This window comes from Euwallacea fornicatus, chromosome 29, assembly GCF_040115645.1.
Source record: "Euwallacea fornicatus isolate EFF26 chromosome 29, ASM4011564v1, whole genome shotgun sequence".
Lineage (NCBI taxonomy): Eukaryota > Metazoa > Arthropoda > Insecta > Coleoptera > Curculionidae > Euwallacea > Euwallacea fornicatus.
In genome coordinates, this window is record NC_089569.1 from 2195468 (window position 1) to 2212889 (window position 17422).

The 17422-nt window shown below is 37.2% G+C and overlaps 2 protein-coding genes across 6 annotated transcripts in view; one reads left to right on the forward strand and one right to left on the reverse strand.

Moving 5' to 3' along the window:
• The first annotated feature begins 32 nt into the window (after positions 1-32).
• LOC136347692 (beta-galactosidase-1-like protein 2) lies at positions 33-2286 on the forward strand. The gene is made up of 3 exons (XM_066297926.1): positions 33-424; positions 481-1064; positions 1208-2286. The coding sequence occupies exons 1-3, from the start codon at positions 33-35 to the stop codon at positions 2194-2196; spliced, it is 1965 nt and encodes a 654-aa protein (XP_066154023.1). The 3' UTR covers positions 2197-2286.
• Positions 2287-3994: 1708 nt separating this feature from the next.
• nrm (neuromusculin) overlaps positions 3995-17422 on the reverse strand; it is a 205846-nt gene continuing 192418 nt past the window's right edge. For 3 of the 5 annotated variants that reach the window (XR_010733525.1, XR_010733523.1, XR_010733524.1), the window contains 17 exons: positions 15452-15633; positions 15284-15399; positions 15008-15221; positions 13918-14184; positions 13634-13860; positions 13453-13582; positions 13134-13391; positions 12477-12752; positions 12266-12406; positions 11609-11642; positions 9662-9927; positions 9521-9604; positions 8453-8616; positions 7212-8375; positions 6086-6774; positions 4848-4893; positions 4035-4125 (listed from right to left, as the gene is read on the reverse strand). Coding sequence is in view for 2 of the 5 variants with exons in the window: in XM_066297911.1 (XP_066154008.1) it covers positions 6133-6774; positions 7212-8375; positions 8453-8616; positions 9521-9604; positions 9662-9927; positions 11609-11642; positions 12266-12406; positions 12477-12752; positions 13134-13391; positions 13453-13582; positions 13634-13860; positions 13918-14184; positions 15008-15221; positions 15284-15399; positions 15452-15633 (4165 nt within the window). In the remaining 3 variants the exon portion in view is untranslated. Of the gene's footprint in view, positions 4126-4847; positions 4894-5055; positions 5163-6085; positions 6775-7211; positions 8376-8452; positions 8617-9520; positions 9605-9661; positions 9928-11608; positions 11643-12265; positions 12407-12476; positions 12753-13133; positions 13392-13452; positions 13583-13633; positions 13861-13917; positions 14185-15007; positions 15222-15283; positions 15400-15451; positions 15634-17422 lie in introns of those variants that run through there. The other 2 variants (XM_066297911.1, XM_066297913.1) reach the window with 2 other exon arrangements.

Here is a 17422-nt window from a genome sequence, read left to right on the forward strand (position 1 = left end):
TTTTCGCTTTCATTCACCTGATCACCACAATAATGGCAGATACAATTTTACCCACTTTGTACCAATATTACACGGGTGACGGTATACATAGTGGCCTAAGTGATTCAGCTTCAGACTTTCATTTAAACGGTAAGAAGTTGAAGATTTTCAGTGGGGCGTTGCATTATTTCCGCGTCCATCCCTCATACTGGAAGGACAGATTGAGGAAATATAGAGCTGCCGGATTAAATTGTGTGGAAACGTATGTTCCATGGAACATTCATGAACCTGAAGATGGGCGCTTTGATTTCGGTGAAGACGTTGAAAAAAATGATTTCAGTTTGTTCTTGGATTTAGTGGCTTTTGTTAGGATTGCTCAAGAGGAGGATTTGCTGGTGATATTGAGGCCTGGGCCGTATATTTGTGCTGAATGGGAATTTGGGGGGTAGGTTATCTACCGTGTCACTTACCGTGATGTATTCTTGAAGGCAACAATTTTAGGCTTCCAAGTTGGCTACTCCGTTATAACTTAAAAATACGAACCTCTGACCCCAAATACCTCTTCTATGTTGAGAGATATTTTAAACAATTATTTTCTCTAATAAGCCCTTTACAATTCACTCAAGGTGGCCCTATAATTGCCTTTCAAATAGAGAATGAATACGGTAATGTAAAAGAAGAAGGAAAGTCGTTTGATACAGCATATCTAGAAGCTTTGAAGAACATCTTAAGAAATAATGGGATCGTGGAGCTTTTGTTCACCTCAGACACGCCCACATCAGGGTTTCAAGGCAGTTTACCTGATGTTCTGGCCACAGCAAACTTCCAAGAGGATTGTTCCATTGAGTTGGCATTGTTGAAGGCACATCAACCCAAAAAACCATTGATGGTGATGGAGTATTGGACTGGGTGGTTTGATCACTACACTGAAAAACACCATGAGAGAAATGTGGGGAAATTTGATGGGGTTTTGGAAGATATTCTCATGTGGAATTCTTCATTTAACTTGTATATGATGCATGGGGGTACCAATTGGGGGTTTTTGAATGGGGCCAATGTTTTTGGAACTGGGGATGATAATTCTGGTTAGTATATACTAAATTCAAAATTTTTATTATATTACTAGTTGATTTTTTTTTGAAAAATCTCATCAGTTTTGAGAATTTTTTAAAAGTTTGTTGATTTAAAAAAATTCTTATAAAATTTTTGTAAATTTTAATTTTAACAGGCTTTCAGCCAGATACATCAAGTTACGACTACGACGCCCCGTTATCAGAAAATGGTGACTATACTGATAAGTACGTAACTGTGCAACGACTTACAAATGAATATAACGAAATCTACATTAGCCAACCTCCCCCCCCTGAACCAACTTTTAGAACTGCCTATCCAGATCTGGAAATTACTGGAGAGCTCAGTTTAAACGACTTGATATGTCAATCCAAACACATTTTAGAAAGCGAGACTTTACTACCCATGGAAAAGCTGGATATAAATAATAAAAACGGACAGAGCTATGGGTATATTGTCTATAGAAAAGAGAACTTGGATATCAAGGCTGGTTCTGTACTAAAAATTGAAGGACATGTTTGTGACACAGTATTGGTATTGATAAATGGGAATTTAATGTCTAAAGTGTTTGAAACTGAAGAGGATCTGAATGGTTTTGGCTATTGGAGACTGAAAGACTCCACTTTAAAACTACCCGAAGAAAACTTTACTGCCGCCACACTAGATTTAGTTGTAGAAAATTTTGGCAGAGTCAACTATGGAAAACTGCACCAATTTAACCAGTATAAAGGTCTTTGGCAGGGCAATGTTCTAATCGACAACCAAGTGCTATCAAACTGGAAAATTGTCCCTTTAGAATTCAAAAAATCATGGACCAAACAACTCTCAAACTGGCAGACACCCACCTTCATTCCAGGACCTCGTTTGTATCGAGCAATACTACATTTAAATCGGGATATCAGAGACACTTACGTGGACTTTAAGGGTTGGAATAAAGGTTTTGTGATAGTGAATAGTTTCGTTTTATCTCGTTACTTTAAAGTGGGTCCCCAACAGACAGGATATTTGCCGGCCCCCTTTTTGAGACCTGGGGACAACGAGATTTTGATTTTTGAGCATTTTAAGCCTCGCAAGAGTGTTGGATTTTGCCCAGATCCCTATTTTGAGACGATGGGAGATGGAAAAGTTTTGAGAAGTTTATTGTGATAATTAGTGCAATTCTTTTATTTGTGACGCGATTATTCGATATAATAATGTGTACTGAATGTTGGATATTAGATGTTTTTATCGATAGAATTTTGTTGCCTTATGTTTTTTGACGTAGAAGGGAGGGCATGGGGAGGATTGAAATGCGGGTAATACACAAATTCTTATAAACATAAATGCAAAATATTGTAAGTTCTTAATGTTCAAAGCATTGGGTAGGAAAAATTGGCAATTCTCCGACATATCAAATGCGATTGACCGGCCGGTCGTAGCCTTACCTTGTGTGGTAAATTGAGTCCACAATTTCAGCCTTAAAATTGAAGCAGTTAAAGAAATAAATTGTGCAATTTATTGTTGCCTTTCCAGGCCTTGATATTATTTGCTTTTTACTTTGGTCGAAAGCATTCGTTAAGCGAAGGTCTGACGGCCAGTGGTGATGGTGAGGTAGTGATGATCATATGACCATTGTTTGAGCTCCGCGCTATATACGCAAAAAGAACGAAGTGTTTGTCAACAAGTTACGTCAATTGCAAAAAACAAAAGACAATTGCAGCGTTGCCATTTACCTGATATAGTATACACATACAGAGTGACTGATCATAATGGTAATCCAATTCTATTCGTAATTTTAGAAATGTTAAATGCAAACGATGCGATTATTTGACCGAGTATTTTCATAGGCGTGCGGGAAAAAAATTGCAATTTTTGGAGATTTTTACATACAATTTTGCTCAAAACATGTTTCCAGATTAATAATAAACGATCATAATTGTATTGCCATCTATGGCTGCGTGCTACCATCAAGGTTCTCAAATTCGAATACCGAAAGGCAAAGTGGTGTCGTTTCTCTCAAGCAATTAAAATCTAATTTTTTTATCTCAGAGTTTTTAGTACATTAAACGTGCTTGCCCCCGAATGATCCCAAAAGAAAAACGCACCTCTAAGTGTAGACTTTTATTTTTATAAATAAATGGCGTAAGACCTATGTTTCATATATTACATATCTACAAGATGATCGAATAATTGAAATAAATAAAAATTTATACACGAATGTAAAACACAAAAGCCCCCTTTCCGAATATTGAAAATTTGCGAGGGCCACACCCCCTCTAATAAGGAAATTATGTTTTTGGACGTATTTTCAGTAAAAGGTTCCAGCAATAAGTTAGTAATTTTTGGCACCTTTTAAATGGCGTTCTAGGGCTAAATTTAAAGAGTTAGAAGAATTTTGAGCGTTTTGCTATTAGATCTAGGCATTGACAAGTTCAAATTTTGTATTTAACAAATCGCAAATAATGATAGACAACAGGTAATATAAAACTCTCCATTTGCTTTGGTATGTAAGTGTTAAGTGCAAAAATATATTAAACCTAACTTAATTTTTGGCATGTTATTAAAGGCATTATTAAACTGACATTACCAACTTAAATTTCAAAGCTCTACAAAGCACGCAGGTCTCAAACACTCTCGATATGTATCAAAATTTCTAGAAGACAGATTTCTCGTAACAACATTATTTACCTCCTTAATGAGTATTTTATAGTATGTATTATAAAATTTAAGAGTCATTAAAAAATAATTAACAAGAAATTCTAATAATTATCGTAACGAATAAAATGCCTAATATTTTACAATACAAAACTTTATTAACATTCTTCTAAGTATACTATAATACACCTCACTGGCTTCAGTTACAATAATTGATGATTCGGGCTTAATCTTAGGCTTAAATCTTTGGTTAAAGTCACTGGGAAAATGGAGAAAAAGCTTCTATAGCAAGTCTTGTTTGTCGTCTTTGATGTCCTCCATTTTGCCCTTGTTCCGTTTCATGGCAGCATAGACCGAGGCTGCTTTGTAGTTGATCGGTCCATAGTTGGACATGTAGTCTACGTCAGCATAGAGCAGGTCACAGGGATCTGGTCTGTAGGGCTGAAAAACCAAGGACATTAGCGTTCGGAAGATCTATGTGTTCGCATTGAGTGTTTGTGTGTACCTATTAAAAAGTGCTACTGTTCTATGTTATCTTTGATGGTCCAAATTCAGGATGACTATTGGGCTCTCAGAAACTATAAGAGAATTTGGTTAAATTGTAGTAAGGATGTGCGATTAGTTGCTCAACAAAACACCTTTTTAAAATTGATCCCAGCTGTTGTGGAATTATCTGCGTTTTGATTCAATTTTAGGTTTTTTTTTCTTTGAAACTAGCGGAATATGTTTTACTCAACGAAATTTTGCAATATTTCGTCTTTTAAACTATGAAGTAAAACCATAGAATTCCTAAATCAATGTTAAGTCACGGAATTTGATTTTCTAACTGGGATGTTGAATCAAAAATTTTAGAATTTTAGGTAAAAATGGTGAAAATTTGGTGAATGTACATATACGCTTTATGAAATCAAGAAGTAGATACATACATATGTTGCCGGGTTGCCGAATATTCTAGTTCCTTTCAATTTGAACGCTTATGAAACTTGGATTCCTAGGACTTATTTTATTTCTGAAGAGATAATTTGTTGAGTAACTAATTGTGGACCTTTCCCACAATTTAATCAAAACGTTTTTACAGTTTATGAGGTCTAAATGGTGAACGTGGACTATCCTATATAAAAGTCACATCGATTCGATTATCTACAGACACACCGTATAATTACCTTAGAAAATATATGTATCACTAGCGGCAGGTGCAGTTCCGTTAGTCTAAAACAAAATTTAGAAAGTCACTTTTTCGAATTAATTAATTATTGTTTCGTTAAGCACCATTTTGTCAAGAAATATGATCGACAACCACAAGTTTAATGTTTTTTTTTTTCTGATATTTTTGATTTTATATTCACATGTTTAAAATTGTTTTCCTTTTACCTTTTAGTGCAATAATCTTCTCCTAACTTCGAAAAATGGGACAAATCGTAAGTTATGGCTTTTCAGGAAAGGGCGAGCATAAGCGGGCGACGGTTATGAAATTTCGGCTAAAACCAAAACAAAGTTATGCGCAAAAACATAAACAAATGTTAAGAATCAAGACACTGAGCTATACGCGGTGTACTAAATTAAACGCGTACCATTCTTAATTTTAACATTAGTAGAGGTAGAACTCTAGTTTAAATTGCAAAGAATTATATTTTCATGGGCAGGTTGAGATGGTTATACTAGGAAAACAACTGAATTTCGGGTTTTAAAGATAATAAAAAAACATTTTTTTCGTGTGTGCGAATTTATAATCGAAATTGAAACTAATTTTATTCAAAAAACTTTAGCAACTTTTTTTGCTAAAATTAGTGTTTTTTAAGATATTGGTTATTTTTGTTTCTAATTGTATGAGCAGTGATCATTCAAATTAATTTAATTTAGTAAGCGCTGAGTGGCTAAAAGTAAAAAATGTTAAATATAATGCATTAGTTTGATAAAATATCTAATCGAAAGCATTTGTAAATTTATAGTAAATGTGCTAAAATATTTTAGGATCTTTTTCATTTTTTTTCTTGTGAAAAGGCCTTTTTCACAAGGAAAAAATATGTCATATTTTAGAATCTTACGTAACATTTAACAAAAAATATTCATTTTAGAAAAAAGTTATTGAAGTTTTGTGTAAAAATTTAGACTGGTTCATTAAAACAATTTTTTTTTAATTATCTTTAAAACTCGATTTTCAATTGTATTTCTAGTATCACCATGGTAACCAGCCCAAGAAAATACAATTCTTTGCAATTTAAGCTAAGGTTCTATGTCTACTACTAACAAAGTTAACAATGGTGCGCACTTAATTTGGTGCGCCCAGTATGTTCCCTGCATAGCCCATATATCAAGTCATAAATTGCAACTTGTCCATCATGATGTATTGTTTGTTAGTTAACTCTCAAAATTTTCCAATTTAGTGCCATAACACTCTTACCTCAACTCCAAGAATTAACTCAGTACATCCTGAAATCACTCCCGACGTTAAACATCAATCTCCTGACCCACTTCATTGAACCTTAAAGTGGCATACTCAGTCTTTTTTTGTTTCTTGTTGTGGCTCTTGGAGGATCCAGAACTGGAACTCTCATGCGAGCCTTTCCTGCTAGAGGGTATATCCAAATCCGCATACTGCACTATACCGTTTTGCTTAACTCTTCCTGCTACTAAAGGCTGGGGGTATTGCAGTTGCACGGAACTTTGGATATTCTCCTGGAATTTCTCTGGATAGTCACTCGGATGCCTCAACACCAAAGGACCTTTGGTCTTCTGCTTCGCTTTCTCTCTTTTGTGGTGCTTGCTCAAACTGCTCGTGGAAGACGAACTACCAGGGTATTCACTCACATACCCATTTCTCATCAAATTTTCCTCATGAATGTTCTTAATGGGCTGGAAGTAGCTCTCAGCCGTTTGAAACTTGAAGCTATGACACTTTTGAAGTGGTATTTGGAAGTGTCTTTTATTCTTTGAAGATTTGCTCGAAAAGCTTTTACTCTTTGCGAGATGTTCTTGGAAGAGAGCTTTGGGCATCAGCTTGGTGTGCTTTTGGTGGGGGATGGTGGCGGAGTACTGAGGAGGCAATATCGCTTGCTTGCAATGGGGGGTTGTTAGTGTGTAAAAAGCGTTCTGCAAGAAATTGTTAGATCGGTTATAGGGTTCTTTAATTGACGACGGTGGGAATTAGATTATTAAAAGGGCAAATGCAATTTAAATAAAAGGTAGTCCGCAGAGCACCCTAAAGGAGTTGTGAACGACCAATGTCGAAAGTTGATAGAACTATTCGATTTTTGGAAATATTTAAAAACTTTTTATGTGGAAATTTCCACATAAAACGCATTATTTTGATTCTCATATGGATTCTGGTTATTTCATTTGAGGTTAATTGGTCCACAAATTCCCACGATATTGAGAGCTAAAATTTGATATATACGTGATATGATGATAATGATTATTTTTAGAAACAGTAGAAAAAAAGAAAATGATTTATTTTTTAAATCCTTCTTCATTTAATCACACTCTTTAGGATTGCTCATGCAAAAAGAAAGAAATAAATAAAAACAAACCTGACCAAAAGTAGCAAGAGCATTACCAGCTACCCTTTCAGCACTGGGACTTAAAATGGGCATTTCCGGTACGTTCACTGCAGCAGGACCTTTTTCTACCTCCTCCAGCTTCTCCCCAATAACGCCCTTATTGTCAGAAGGGCTCTGGATTGGGGAAGCTTTAATTTTCGCTTGGATTTTCAAGGATAAAGCACCCTTAGGACTCTCCACCTTCGGTTTAACGAAGTTAGGGCTCACTTTAAGCACTGGGGAGTTTTTCATTGCATGTTGGGAGATTTTGGGTTGTTTGGGGCAAAAAGCTATTAGTTTTGGGGAATGATCTATGATTTTCGGTTTGGTGTTTTCCTCGTGGATTTCGGCTTTGGTAGTTCCAGTTTCAACGGCGCTCTCTCCATTGCTTGAGTAATTGGTGAGTTCTGGAACGTTTCGTTGGACGGAATCGCAGATGTTGGCGTAAATAATTTCGGGAGTTTTATGTTTTTTGCATCGGGGTGCTGGAACTGGGGTTCCACCTTTATTCTCTTCAGAGCCTTGCTCCATAATCTGAATACTATCAGTGAGATTTTGGAAGTCTTTAGCCAAGCATTTCTTGGGCAAAGCATAAACTATAGGACGCTTTTTCGCGTGCTTCTTGCAACGCATTGAGTAGAATGTTGGGGAGTAGCATTTGTGTTTCTCAGTCTTGAGAGAGCTGAATCGTTTAGCTGTCAAGACCTTCTTTGGTGGCTTAATAATGTTGTCCCCAGAGGAGTATTTGAGACCAAATTCAGTCTCGTTCCTCCCCGACACTCTTGCGGCTTTAGTGCCCAAGGGCTGGTAGTATTGGTTGTTTTGGTACGAGGGATTGGTTGTAAAAGAAAACCCTCCATTATTGTGCAAAACGAAGAAGTTTGGTTCAAATACATTGGGGGTAGACCCCAGGAAGGCCTGATTGACATTCCTCATGAAAATACTGTACTGGGTGGCCCACGGTAGTTGCGGCTCTCCAAATCTTCTGGTGGAGTGAAACCCAGCAAAAGACTGATTTCTTTTGATCACATTATTAGGCCTCACTGCTTGCAAAGCGTTGTTAAAGGGAATTGAAGGAAAGGATTGGTTAAAGGGAGTATTAAGGGCCTTCTGCACTTTAGCTCCTTGGTTAAATGGTGCAATTACTGAAATGGGCTGCAACACAAACATGCAAACTTAAAAAAAGAAAAGAAGCGACACACAAAATAAATTGCATGAGCATTGGAGGTTACCTTATTCGGGGGGTTTTGCATGCCATGGAAGGGGAGGTTTTCATAGAAACCTTTGTCGTTGGGGTCGGAATTGTTGGGGACGGGGTGGCCCTGCATATTTCCAACCGGTTGGACAACCCCCGGCCTTATCTTATCTCCTACTATAGATGATTGGTTGATGGGGGCTGAAACACGTTTTATAGAGGTAAGTTAGATGATCACGGGGTGAGCTAAAATTCACATGCAAAAGGTCCCTACCTTGGATCTAAAAAGAAAAGTTTTGGAATTATTTTTAACAGCTAGAGCCAACTTTTAACGATATGGCTGTAAAAAGGTAATTACTAGGGGAAAACCTACCCCCGGAGGATAAAATTATTTAATGGCCGCCCTATTAAAGCGTCCCGAATGGCTCTGGCTTTGTGTGTTAAAGTTTTTAAAAAGTTCCCCGATGCGAAATTATTAGAAAAAGAGAGCAGACCTTCGGTATAAAGTTTCGCATAAGGTATCTACGGGAAAAGAGGAAGCTCGTAATTGGGACTGCTAAAAGAGTTCTTGCATCGTTATAGGTTATTGAATCTGAATCGTGGTTAAATCGGTACCCATTTTACATAAGACTCTTCATGAGAATTCTCATCTCGAATCTAAGTCCCCTATATCAAATCCTATCCTATAAAATTTTCATTCCGTGCATCCGTCATCCGATGATAAGATAATACGAGGAACACTCTATCTAAATAGTTCCAGGTTTCCAGTGTTTTACACCCCCATTTTTGTGCTTTTGATTTATATTCCATTTACAATTGTTTATTTCAAAAAATGACAGCATTTTTGGGGCCATTGGTACCGACGGATGACGGATGCACGAGGAAGAGCAATATAGAGCTTCCGTCTTGTGCATCAGTCATTGGACAATACTATCATCACCAGGCGGTGATCGCTTTTTCAAGTAAATAAATTCAAGAATTTGTGACTGATGTATGAGATGGGATTGAAGGTCTGCTAAATCGCTGTGGTAGCTTCAAGTCATGCAATTTTGATCTACATGTCTGCCAAACTGCCATCTTCCTTTTTCTACCTTATTTCACTTACCATCGCCGGGTTTTTTCCTCTTTCGTGGATTGATGTCCATCCTGGGGCTCATAGAGGACGATTGAATTCTCTTAAAACTCACGACTAACATGCAAAAACATCAAGTAAAACGATTTTCAACCGAAAATGCAACAATTTTACCTCCACTAGCTCCCTCTGTAATACCAAACGGCCTCTCATCTCCCCCCTTACCGAACACTTCCCTAATTTTCCTTAGTCTTTTATATACTTTACTCTTATTCCTTCGGTACTTCAGGTATGTGCTGATTTTCATGGAGTTGGTTTTAAATGGACTTTGCCTTTGGTTCAGTTGACTGATACTGACATTGTTCATTTTGCTGATATGAACCAAAACTCCGGGTTTGAGAGGCCATTTAGATTGGTCCAGTGGGGATTCTCCGTCGGCTCTATCAGCAGGCAAAGCAAAGCACAGACACAGGAGAGACGAAAAGAAAACATGAAATAAAAAAAAACAATAAAATAATTTACGGTTAAGAGTAAAATTATTGTCAGATGGCGCTAGCGCGGTGTGCATTAATGCGTCCCTAGGTGGCGCCTGAATTGATGTAGGAAGTGGTTCTTTAATATTATAGTATAAACCAAAGAACTTCTGCGTCTAGTTATAATATATCTCGAATATCAGGGTGGATATTCAGGACTTTGGGATTATTGACTGTATACCCTATTTCCCCTATAGCCCTAAACAAATAAACACAAACCCCGGCTTGTAATTTCTATATTATGTTTTATGAGTGTGCACGTATCTGTCTCCCTCTATAGTTTTCTCATGCAATTTACTACAAAGGCATGCTTTACAAGTAGGATGTTAGGGTCGAACAAATTATAATAGTGAGGTGGTACCTTGGTTCCCCAAGTAGGTGACCCTACCGCAGGGTACTAAGGGCAAGCCAAGCACGTCTGGACTTTGTGAGCACAGAAACCTGAGGAGAAGGGTAGAGATGTTAGTCATTTCAACAGCTACGTCTATGGTGTTATATTTGGGGGTGATAGGTGGTTAATTCTGTTTCAGGTGTGTGTTGCATTTATTTTGGGAGAATGGTGCACTGCCGGATCACTGAAAAGTAGGAATAGCGAGAGAGAGAGAGAGAGAGAGAGAGAGAGAGAGAGAGAAAGATGTGAGAGATTTGTAGGGATGACTTGAAATCCTTAGAAATTTCAGGGATTTGTAGGAAGTTTTTAATTTCGACGACAAAGTATTTGAAGAATTTGAAATGAACATTCCTTCAGATAGCATTTTGAGTGTTAGGTGCGGTATCTTTAAAATCTTCAAGTTAAAATATTTGAAGAGAGTATCAGAGAACTGGTGTCTTTAGAAATTCCAGGGGTTTGAAGACATTATTTTCAGATTTGCCGTCTTCTGAAGAAACGTTCCATTGAAAAGATTTAGAAACTTCATCCCAACGAGAAAGTTACTTTTAAATACTTTAGGTTTTCACTCTCATCTTTCAGGGAGTCTAGGAATTTTAAGTGGTTTTCAGACCAGGACAAGCTTGCCCGGAGCAACATTCCATTCAAAATCTTTAGAAACCCCAGATATCTCATTCATTCGATAACATACATTTTTGGTATAGCAATGGGTCAACTTTACATTCAAGTTTAAGCCTTTAAAGCATCACTAAAACTTTCCAAATCTTCGTTAAAATTGACGTCTTCAGACCTGCAAGGTCTCCGTTCCTCTCAGTATTCCTAAGAAATCCGGCAATGCATTCTGCAATATCTAATTAATGCAATACGGTATGTTCTTCAACAACCTGAGCGGCTTGCATATGTGCGAAACTAAAAGAGCAAACTTGTGAAAAACTATAGGGAAATTTGTGCAAACGAAGGATTAAACCAAGCTAAAACACTCTTGCCATCTGCTTACCTCCCTTGTGTCACTACGCCTGCATGTGTTCGATGATGAAAAGAACAAACAAAATGAGAATAAAGCCCACATGCCATTAAAGGATAATTCAATGTTAAAAAAATAAATTTAAAAAGCTCATTTTTCTACTTCACTGTATATCATTGTGTGCAGTATATCAACTTCAACCTAGGAAGGTGCGTTTGTACTATGTGAAAACTTACTTTTCTCGTTCCTCCATCTCCAATGGATTGTTATCTATCGTTTGCAAGCCAAAAACAAAATCAAATGTTAATTCACTCTCTTATTAATATAACTTTAAACGTAAATAGGCACATATATGTATCATTAATTCAAGTGGACACATAGGGATTGTGCAAGTGGGACAAGAACCGCATAAGGTCTAATATGCCTCCGACCAAGACCAATGAAGTGGGCGGAGTCAGTCCGGCCGGTATCCCCATTTTGATGTCGAGATTAGTGTTGATTTTGCTGCCTTCACGGCGACGAAAAAAAAACAGCAAAAAGAAGGAATCTAAACACATAAAAATATTAATTCATAACTAGAATTTATATTAGTTAAAACTTTGAAAGTGGAAGAGATCTGGCAAGACTGGTCTGACTTCGCCAAGTCTGCCGCTAGCCCCGCAATCCAATGCGTTAGTCTTTGTCGCAGGCATGCTAAGCCACATGCAGTCCTTCTTCCACTTGTACAATTCCTGCGTATCCATTTGAACTGGTGATAACTGTATAAAATGATCGCTTAAGGGCTAAAAAGGACATTGCTACTATCTTTGTCACGAAAAGTAAGGATAGTGTCTTCTGGGATAATGACTGAACAAGAGCAGTGGTTGATATTTTCACACACAAAAACGACTCACATTTGGTGTTGGCCCTTTTCCTCCTGCAGAGAATGATGATCACTATGCAAATGATAATCACGCAGATAATGATGGCGATAATACTGGCGATGATGATGTAGAGGTTTTCTCTGGTCAAGCGTTTCCACCATGGCATGATACCTAAATATTAACCATACTACATGTTGGAAAATTGTTGCGCTTTCATATTTATTCGAGAAATACTACTTACCAGCAACTTCCATTTCAAAGGGCTGCTTATCGTTAAATCCAATAGAATTGTTGGCGGTGCACTGGTAAATTCTCTTAACGTCCACCGTAGAATCCAGGATCAGGTAGCTTTTCAACCCATCTTGGATGATATAGCTGTTGTCGTTGAGAATGAACGTTTCGTTGCCTTCTCGAGCTTTCCAGGAGAACGTTACTTCTTGGGGATTCGCTTGCACGGTGCAGAGAAGGGCATCGTTGCCATCTTTTTTAGTTCGCGTTATGGTACAATCAGGGGGATCTGAAGTAGAATAAAAACAGTTAAAAATCTGGCGACTGTTATTAATGGATTTAACGGTTTTACTCACAAACTAGTTCACTATCGTCCGTGCGAAACCTAACCTGATTGGTTGATGATGCATTGCTGCACCACTCAGTGGGAGCGGACAGTATTAAACTAGTCTTGATGTTGGGAATGCATTTTTTTTTCTATACACCCTTATATTTTTAAGTAATTTCAGTTTTTATGAGGCTGTTTTAAAAAATATGTGAAATTGTTGTCACTATGATTGGGACACTCACACTGTTCCTCCTATAGAGGACATCCCGTATGTTATGCTTTTTTCGGAATTTGCCACTTAGGAATTCCTCTCTTACGTTTATTTCGCTGAAATATACTCACACATAACATTGAAGTACACAATGGCATTCTCAACCCCATGTTTATTGGAAGCTTCGCACATATAAGTTCCCGAGTCTGTCCTCATCATCGGCCCCAGCCTCAGCTCCTCCCCCAGCACTTTGGCCTCAGACGTCGAGTTTTTCTTCCATTTGTAACTGAGATTTGGATGGCCCTTGCCGTGACACTTTACCGGGCTGGGGTTCTGCCCTTCGACTACCTTGACTACTTGCTGGGAAACGTAAACATCTTCCGGTGGATCTACGAATGAGAGCAACGATTACAGTAAGAAGATTGTTTTTTAATTTGAGCCTGTACTAACAATCAACAGCGATTTCAATGGTCGAACTGACCCCCGGACCGATCTGATTTGACTCGCTTTGACAGGTATAATTCGAGTTCGATGCGGTGCGATTAAGCTTGTTTCCAGGCCAAGCCGTCATATTCCATATCTGGAAAGGGACCTTAATTGATTTAACCGCCTTTTCTGAAGTTACACTTACCAAAGTTGATTCGACAGACTCGAAAATGTTCTTTCTCAAATCTGGCTCGTGAATGACGGTCTTATTGTAATATAAAAGATTTTTTTTGAAGTCGATGATCCTGCCATTCTTCTTCCATATTATACTACACAATGGGGAGCATTCAACTCTGCAAGTAAGGTTTATATGCTGAGAAGAGTAGAGGATCCCCTGATAGGGTTTCAGTCTATCGAATAACGCTGGAGGTGCTGAAAAAGCAATAGAAAACGGGAAAATATTTGTGGAACACATTTTTCTTCAATTACCATTAACATTGATAAACAGAGTTGCAGGTTCACTCTGGCCTCCTTCATTAACTGCAATACATGTAAAATTGCTATTCGTCTCAAGACCCACAGGGACGATTTTCAGCTTGGAAGAAGTGACTTCCGTCATCTGATGTGACCCCCTATACCAGATGTAAGTGACGTTGTCAGGCCTGCCTGAAGACTCCACTTTGCACTCCAGATTTAACTCTGAGCCCTTGATCACTTTCGTAGGATAGGACCGTAGTTTGGGTTTACTTGGAGGATCTGTAAAATATTGTATTTCCAAAAGAAATTGGAGGATAATACATGCGGTAAATCGTCAATTAGGTAATAAAGATTATAATCACTTAGCCACGGTCCAAAGAGATTGGGATTGTTCAGCAGAGTCTTTATTTCCCAGATTTATTGGGAAAACTTAGAGAATAAGGAGGGAACGCATTTTTGTGATTTATTGAGAATTATTCGAATTATTTGAAAATTTTATTTTTAATTATTGATATATCAGGAGAATTTGTAGAATGAAAACTGCGTATCTTTCACCAGTTCATTTATTAATTTTGGGAAACAGAATCTGCACAAATTCCTGTGGTAGATATTGGTGCATTTTAAAGAGTAAAAACTACATAAGACTCAATGATTTATTGAGACATAGAGAATTATCCCATAAATTATTGGTGTCTCATAGCTAACTTCATAGAATCAAAACTACAAATTTCACGAGTTTACGTTCATGGAAAAATGCCGGAAAATTGGTTGTGTAAAAAAGTGGACGATTATACTTCTTTTCTCTATTTCATTATCCCTCTTTAACGGCTCTAGTTTCACGTGGATGAGCTGAAGAATATTGAGTGATTTATTAAGAAGGTTGCCAACACTCTTCTTTCTCCTTCGAGTGTTGTGGAGTTCGAGCTGGTGGATGTAACAGTTTTTGAAATAAATTCGGAATTAAAGCAATAAATGTAACTCTTTAGATAAGTGTAGTAATGTGTTTAGCGGTCTCAAGGCTAAATTGCGGATTTTTTTAAAAGTAGAAACTTCAAAAAATGGTTTTATCTATAACTTCACGATACATTTTTCGTATACTTACAATAAACCACCAATTCCACAGGTTCTGAAATGGTTCCCCAACCAGCCACATTTTCCCCTTGACATGTGTACATTCCTGCAAAAGTCTGGTTCACTTTCTCTAAGTTGAAAATGCTCGGATCCACCCCGCAAAACGGACCTCTGGAGTCGTGTTTGGATGTGTAATTGCACTCCGGAAGCTCTTTTAATAACTTTTCATCCAAAAACCACCGTACCTGCAAATATTCTTTACTTCTAAAGACAAAAGTATCACCTTTTAATTAAAAAAAAAACGTACTTTGGATAGGGTTGAGGGATTTCCTGAGGTGACGTTGCATTGGAGCGTAACGTTGGTTTTATCTAAAGCCTTAACTGGGAGGGTCGGTTCCATGAGAACCTCCACGTCAGGTGGATCTACATCATACGGGTGATAATAACGAAGTTTGATTGAAAAGTGAGGGCTTACACTGAACATTCAACGAAATAGTGTCCTCGGATTGCTCCATGCCCACTTCATTTTTGAGCCAGCAACTATACTCCCCTAAATCGTCCCTGCTGACGTTGTATATGATTAAGGGAGGGTTTTCTATAGTTCCTCCGCTGTATTTAGTTTTGTCAGATAGAGTCAGGTTTTTACCATCTTTAGTCCTAGAGAAGTCATTAGACATTTAGAGAATTATTCTACAGGGTGTTATTTAAGTACTTGACCAAACTTCCAAGTGGTGGTTATTTGAGTGATTCTAATACGAAAAATGTATATAAACATAGGTCCCGTAATGCTTCGTATTCAAGATACAGGGTGTCAAGCTTTTCTTAAAAAATAATTTTTTGTTAATATGTGACATTGTTATTTATGATTATTATTGTTATTTATGCGGTACTGACCTTTTAAAAACTTTTATATATTTTTTTGCATTAAGCACAGTTATGGCCACCCAAGTTACCGGATTTAAATCCGTTAGATTTTTTTTTTTGAGGGCATGTAAAGTCCTTTGTTTATAGAATTCCGGTCAACACTGAAGAAGAATTAATCCACCGGATATGGGATTCATATTATTAGATAGGATATACGTCGGAAATATTTCAACGCGTTTGGAAATCGATGTTAAGACAAGCAAATGCTTGCATTGAGGTTGAAGAATATTTTCAGCAATTATTGTTAGTTTCGCTTTAGTTCGTGTTAAATGTTTTTTTTTAATTTAAAAAAATGCGTATTATTTGATTTAGGGTAATTTTAATAAAAAGTTTTTCCTAAATCTCCGTCATTACTCCTTTGACCGCTAGTATCAAAAGAGACAATTTCTAGCTTAAAAGATTCCTTTGTAGTACATTAAAAACTGTCACCACGTTTCAACGTCATATTAGTTTGCCTCTCCTTGTTATTTAGAAGTTTTTGATTATGTATAACGATTGTTTTGGATTTAACAATTATTTTACTATTATTATTATTATTTTTTTTTAATTTGTCATGAGGTAGGCCAGGATGATGTATTCCCTGCGTTACGCCTATGGCTAGCGTTATCGGGCAGGATGGAATCACAATGCTGCTCTGAAGATTAAGCATAAGATGCCTTGTCGGCAGGAATTTTCCTAGCGGTATTCCTTATGATTTGAAAAGAGCAGTGTTTGCGTCTGGAGTCGGAACCTTTTATAAAGAATGAAATCCTGCAAGATAACTGCCTTTTTGCTATGCTAAACAGTTTTAATTGCACTCTAGTCAGGGTACGCCCATGGTAAGTGCCCAGTTTTTTTATACTTAAGACTGGAAAGATGGTTTGATAGCTCTCTTTCTTTAGTGTCGTCACAATCGAGTTGTACGTGTGCGACTCTGTTAATAAGTAACAAAAATATATTCAAGTTTTAAGAAAGAAGCACCTAGTTTATACTAAAAAAAAGAAGAATAATTTGTATTAACTCCCCCTTTTTTACAACGATTGGAACAAAGTTTGACGCCCTGTATTTTGAAAAAGAAGCATTATCAGGCCTATGCTTGTATAAACTTTCTCATTCACAGAATCACCTCTTGCAGTTTGGCCACGTACTGAAATAACTCCCGGTTTATAGAATATGTAAACACTTTTCGAATTGTCAATTCGAATTCGAGACAATATTCCACGATATTCCTGTTTAAAATAAGTTTAAATGCGTGAGAATTTTTTCATAAATACAACACAAGATGAATCTGCTATTGAGTAGCTCATCAACATTTCTATCTAAAACAATTCCTCATGCGTGAGAATTCTTGGCGAGAATTTTCGGGGCAGGAAATTCCCGAATATTTCGTTCAAATCACGTTGAAATTTGTAGAAATTCCACTTTGAATTCAGCTTAAACTCAGAAACATTACCACACAAAATTTTGTAAATTAATACTCCCCATGTTCATTTTAACACTACTAAAGGATTGTCCTAAATTTTTGTGTAGAAAATTGACAACA

Coding starts and splice junctions, on each gene's coding strand:
- LOC136347692 (XM_066297926.1), top strand. CDS start 33: ATGGCAGATACAATTTTACCCACTTTGTACCAATATTACACGGGTGAC. Junction 425..480: donor GCTGAATGGGAATTTGGGGG/GTAGGTTATCTA, acceptor CAACAATTTTAG/GCTTCCAAGTTGGCTACTCC. Junction 1,065..1,207: donor AACTGGGGATGATAATTCTG/GTTAGTATATAC, acceptor TAATTTTAACAG/GCTTTCAGCCAGATACATCA.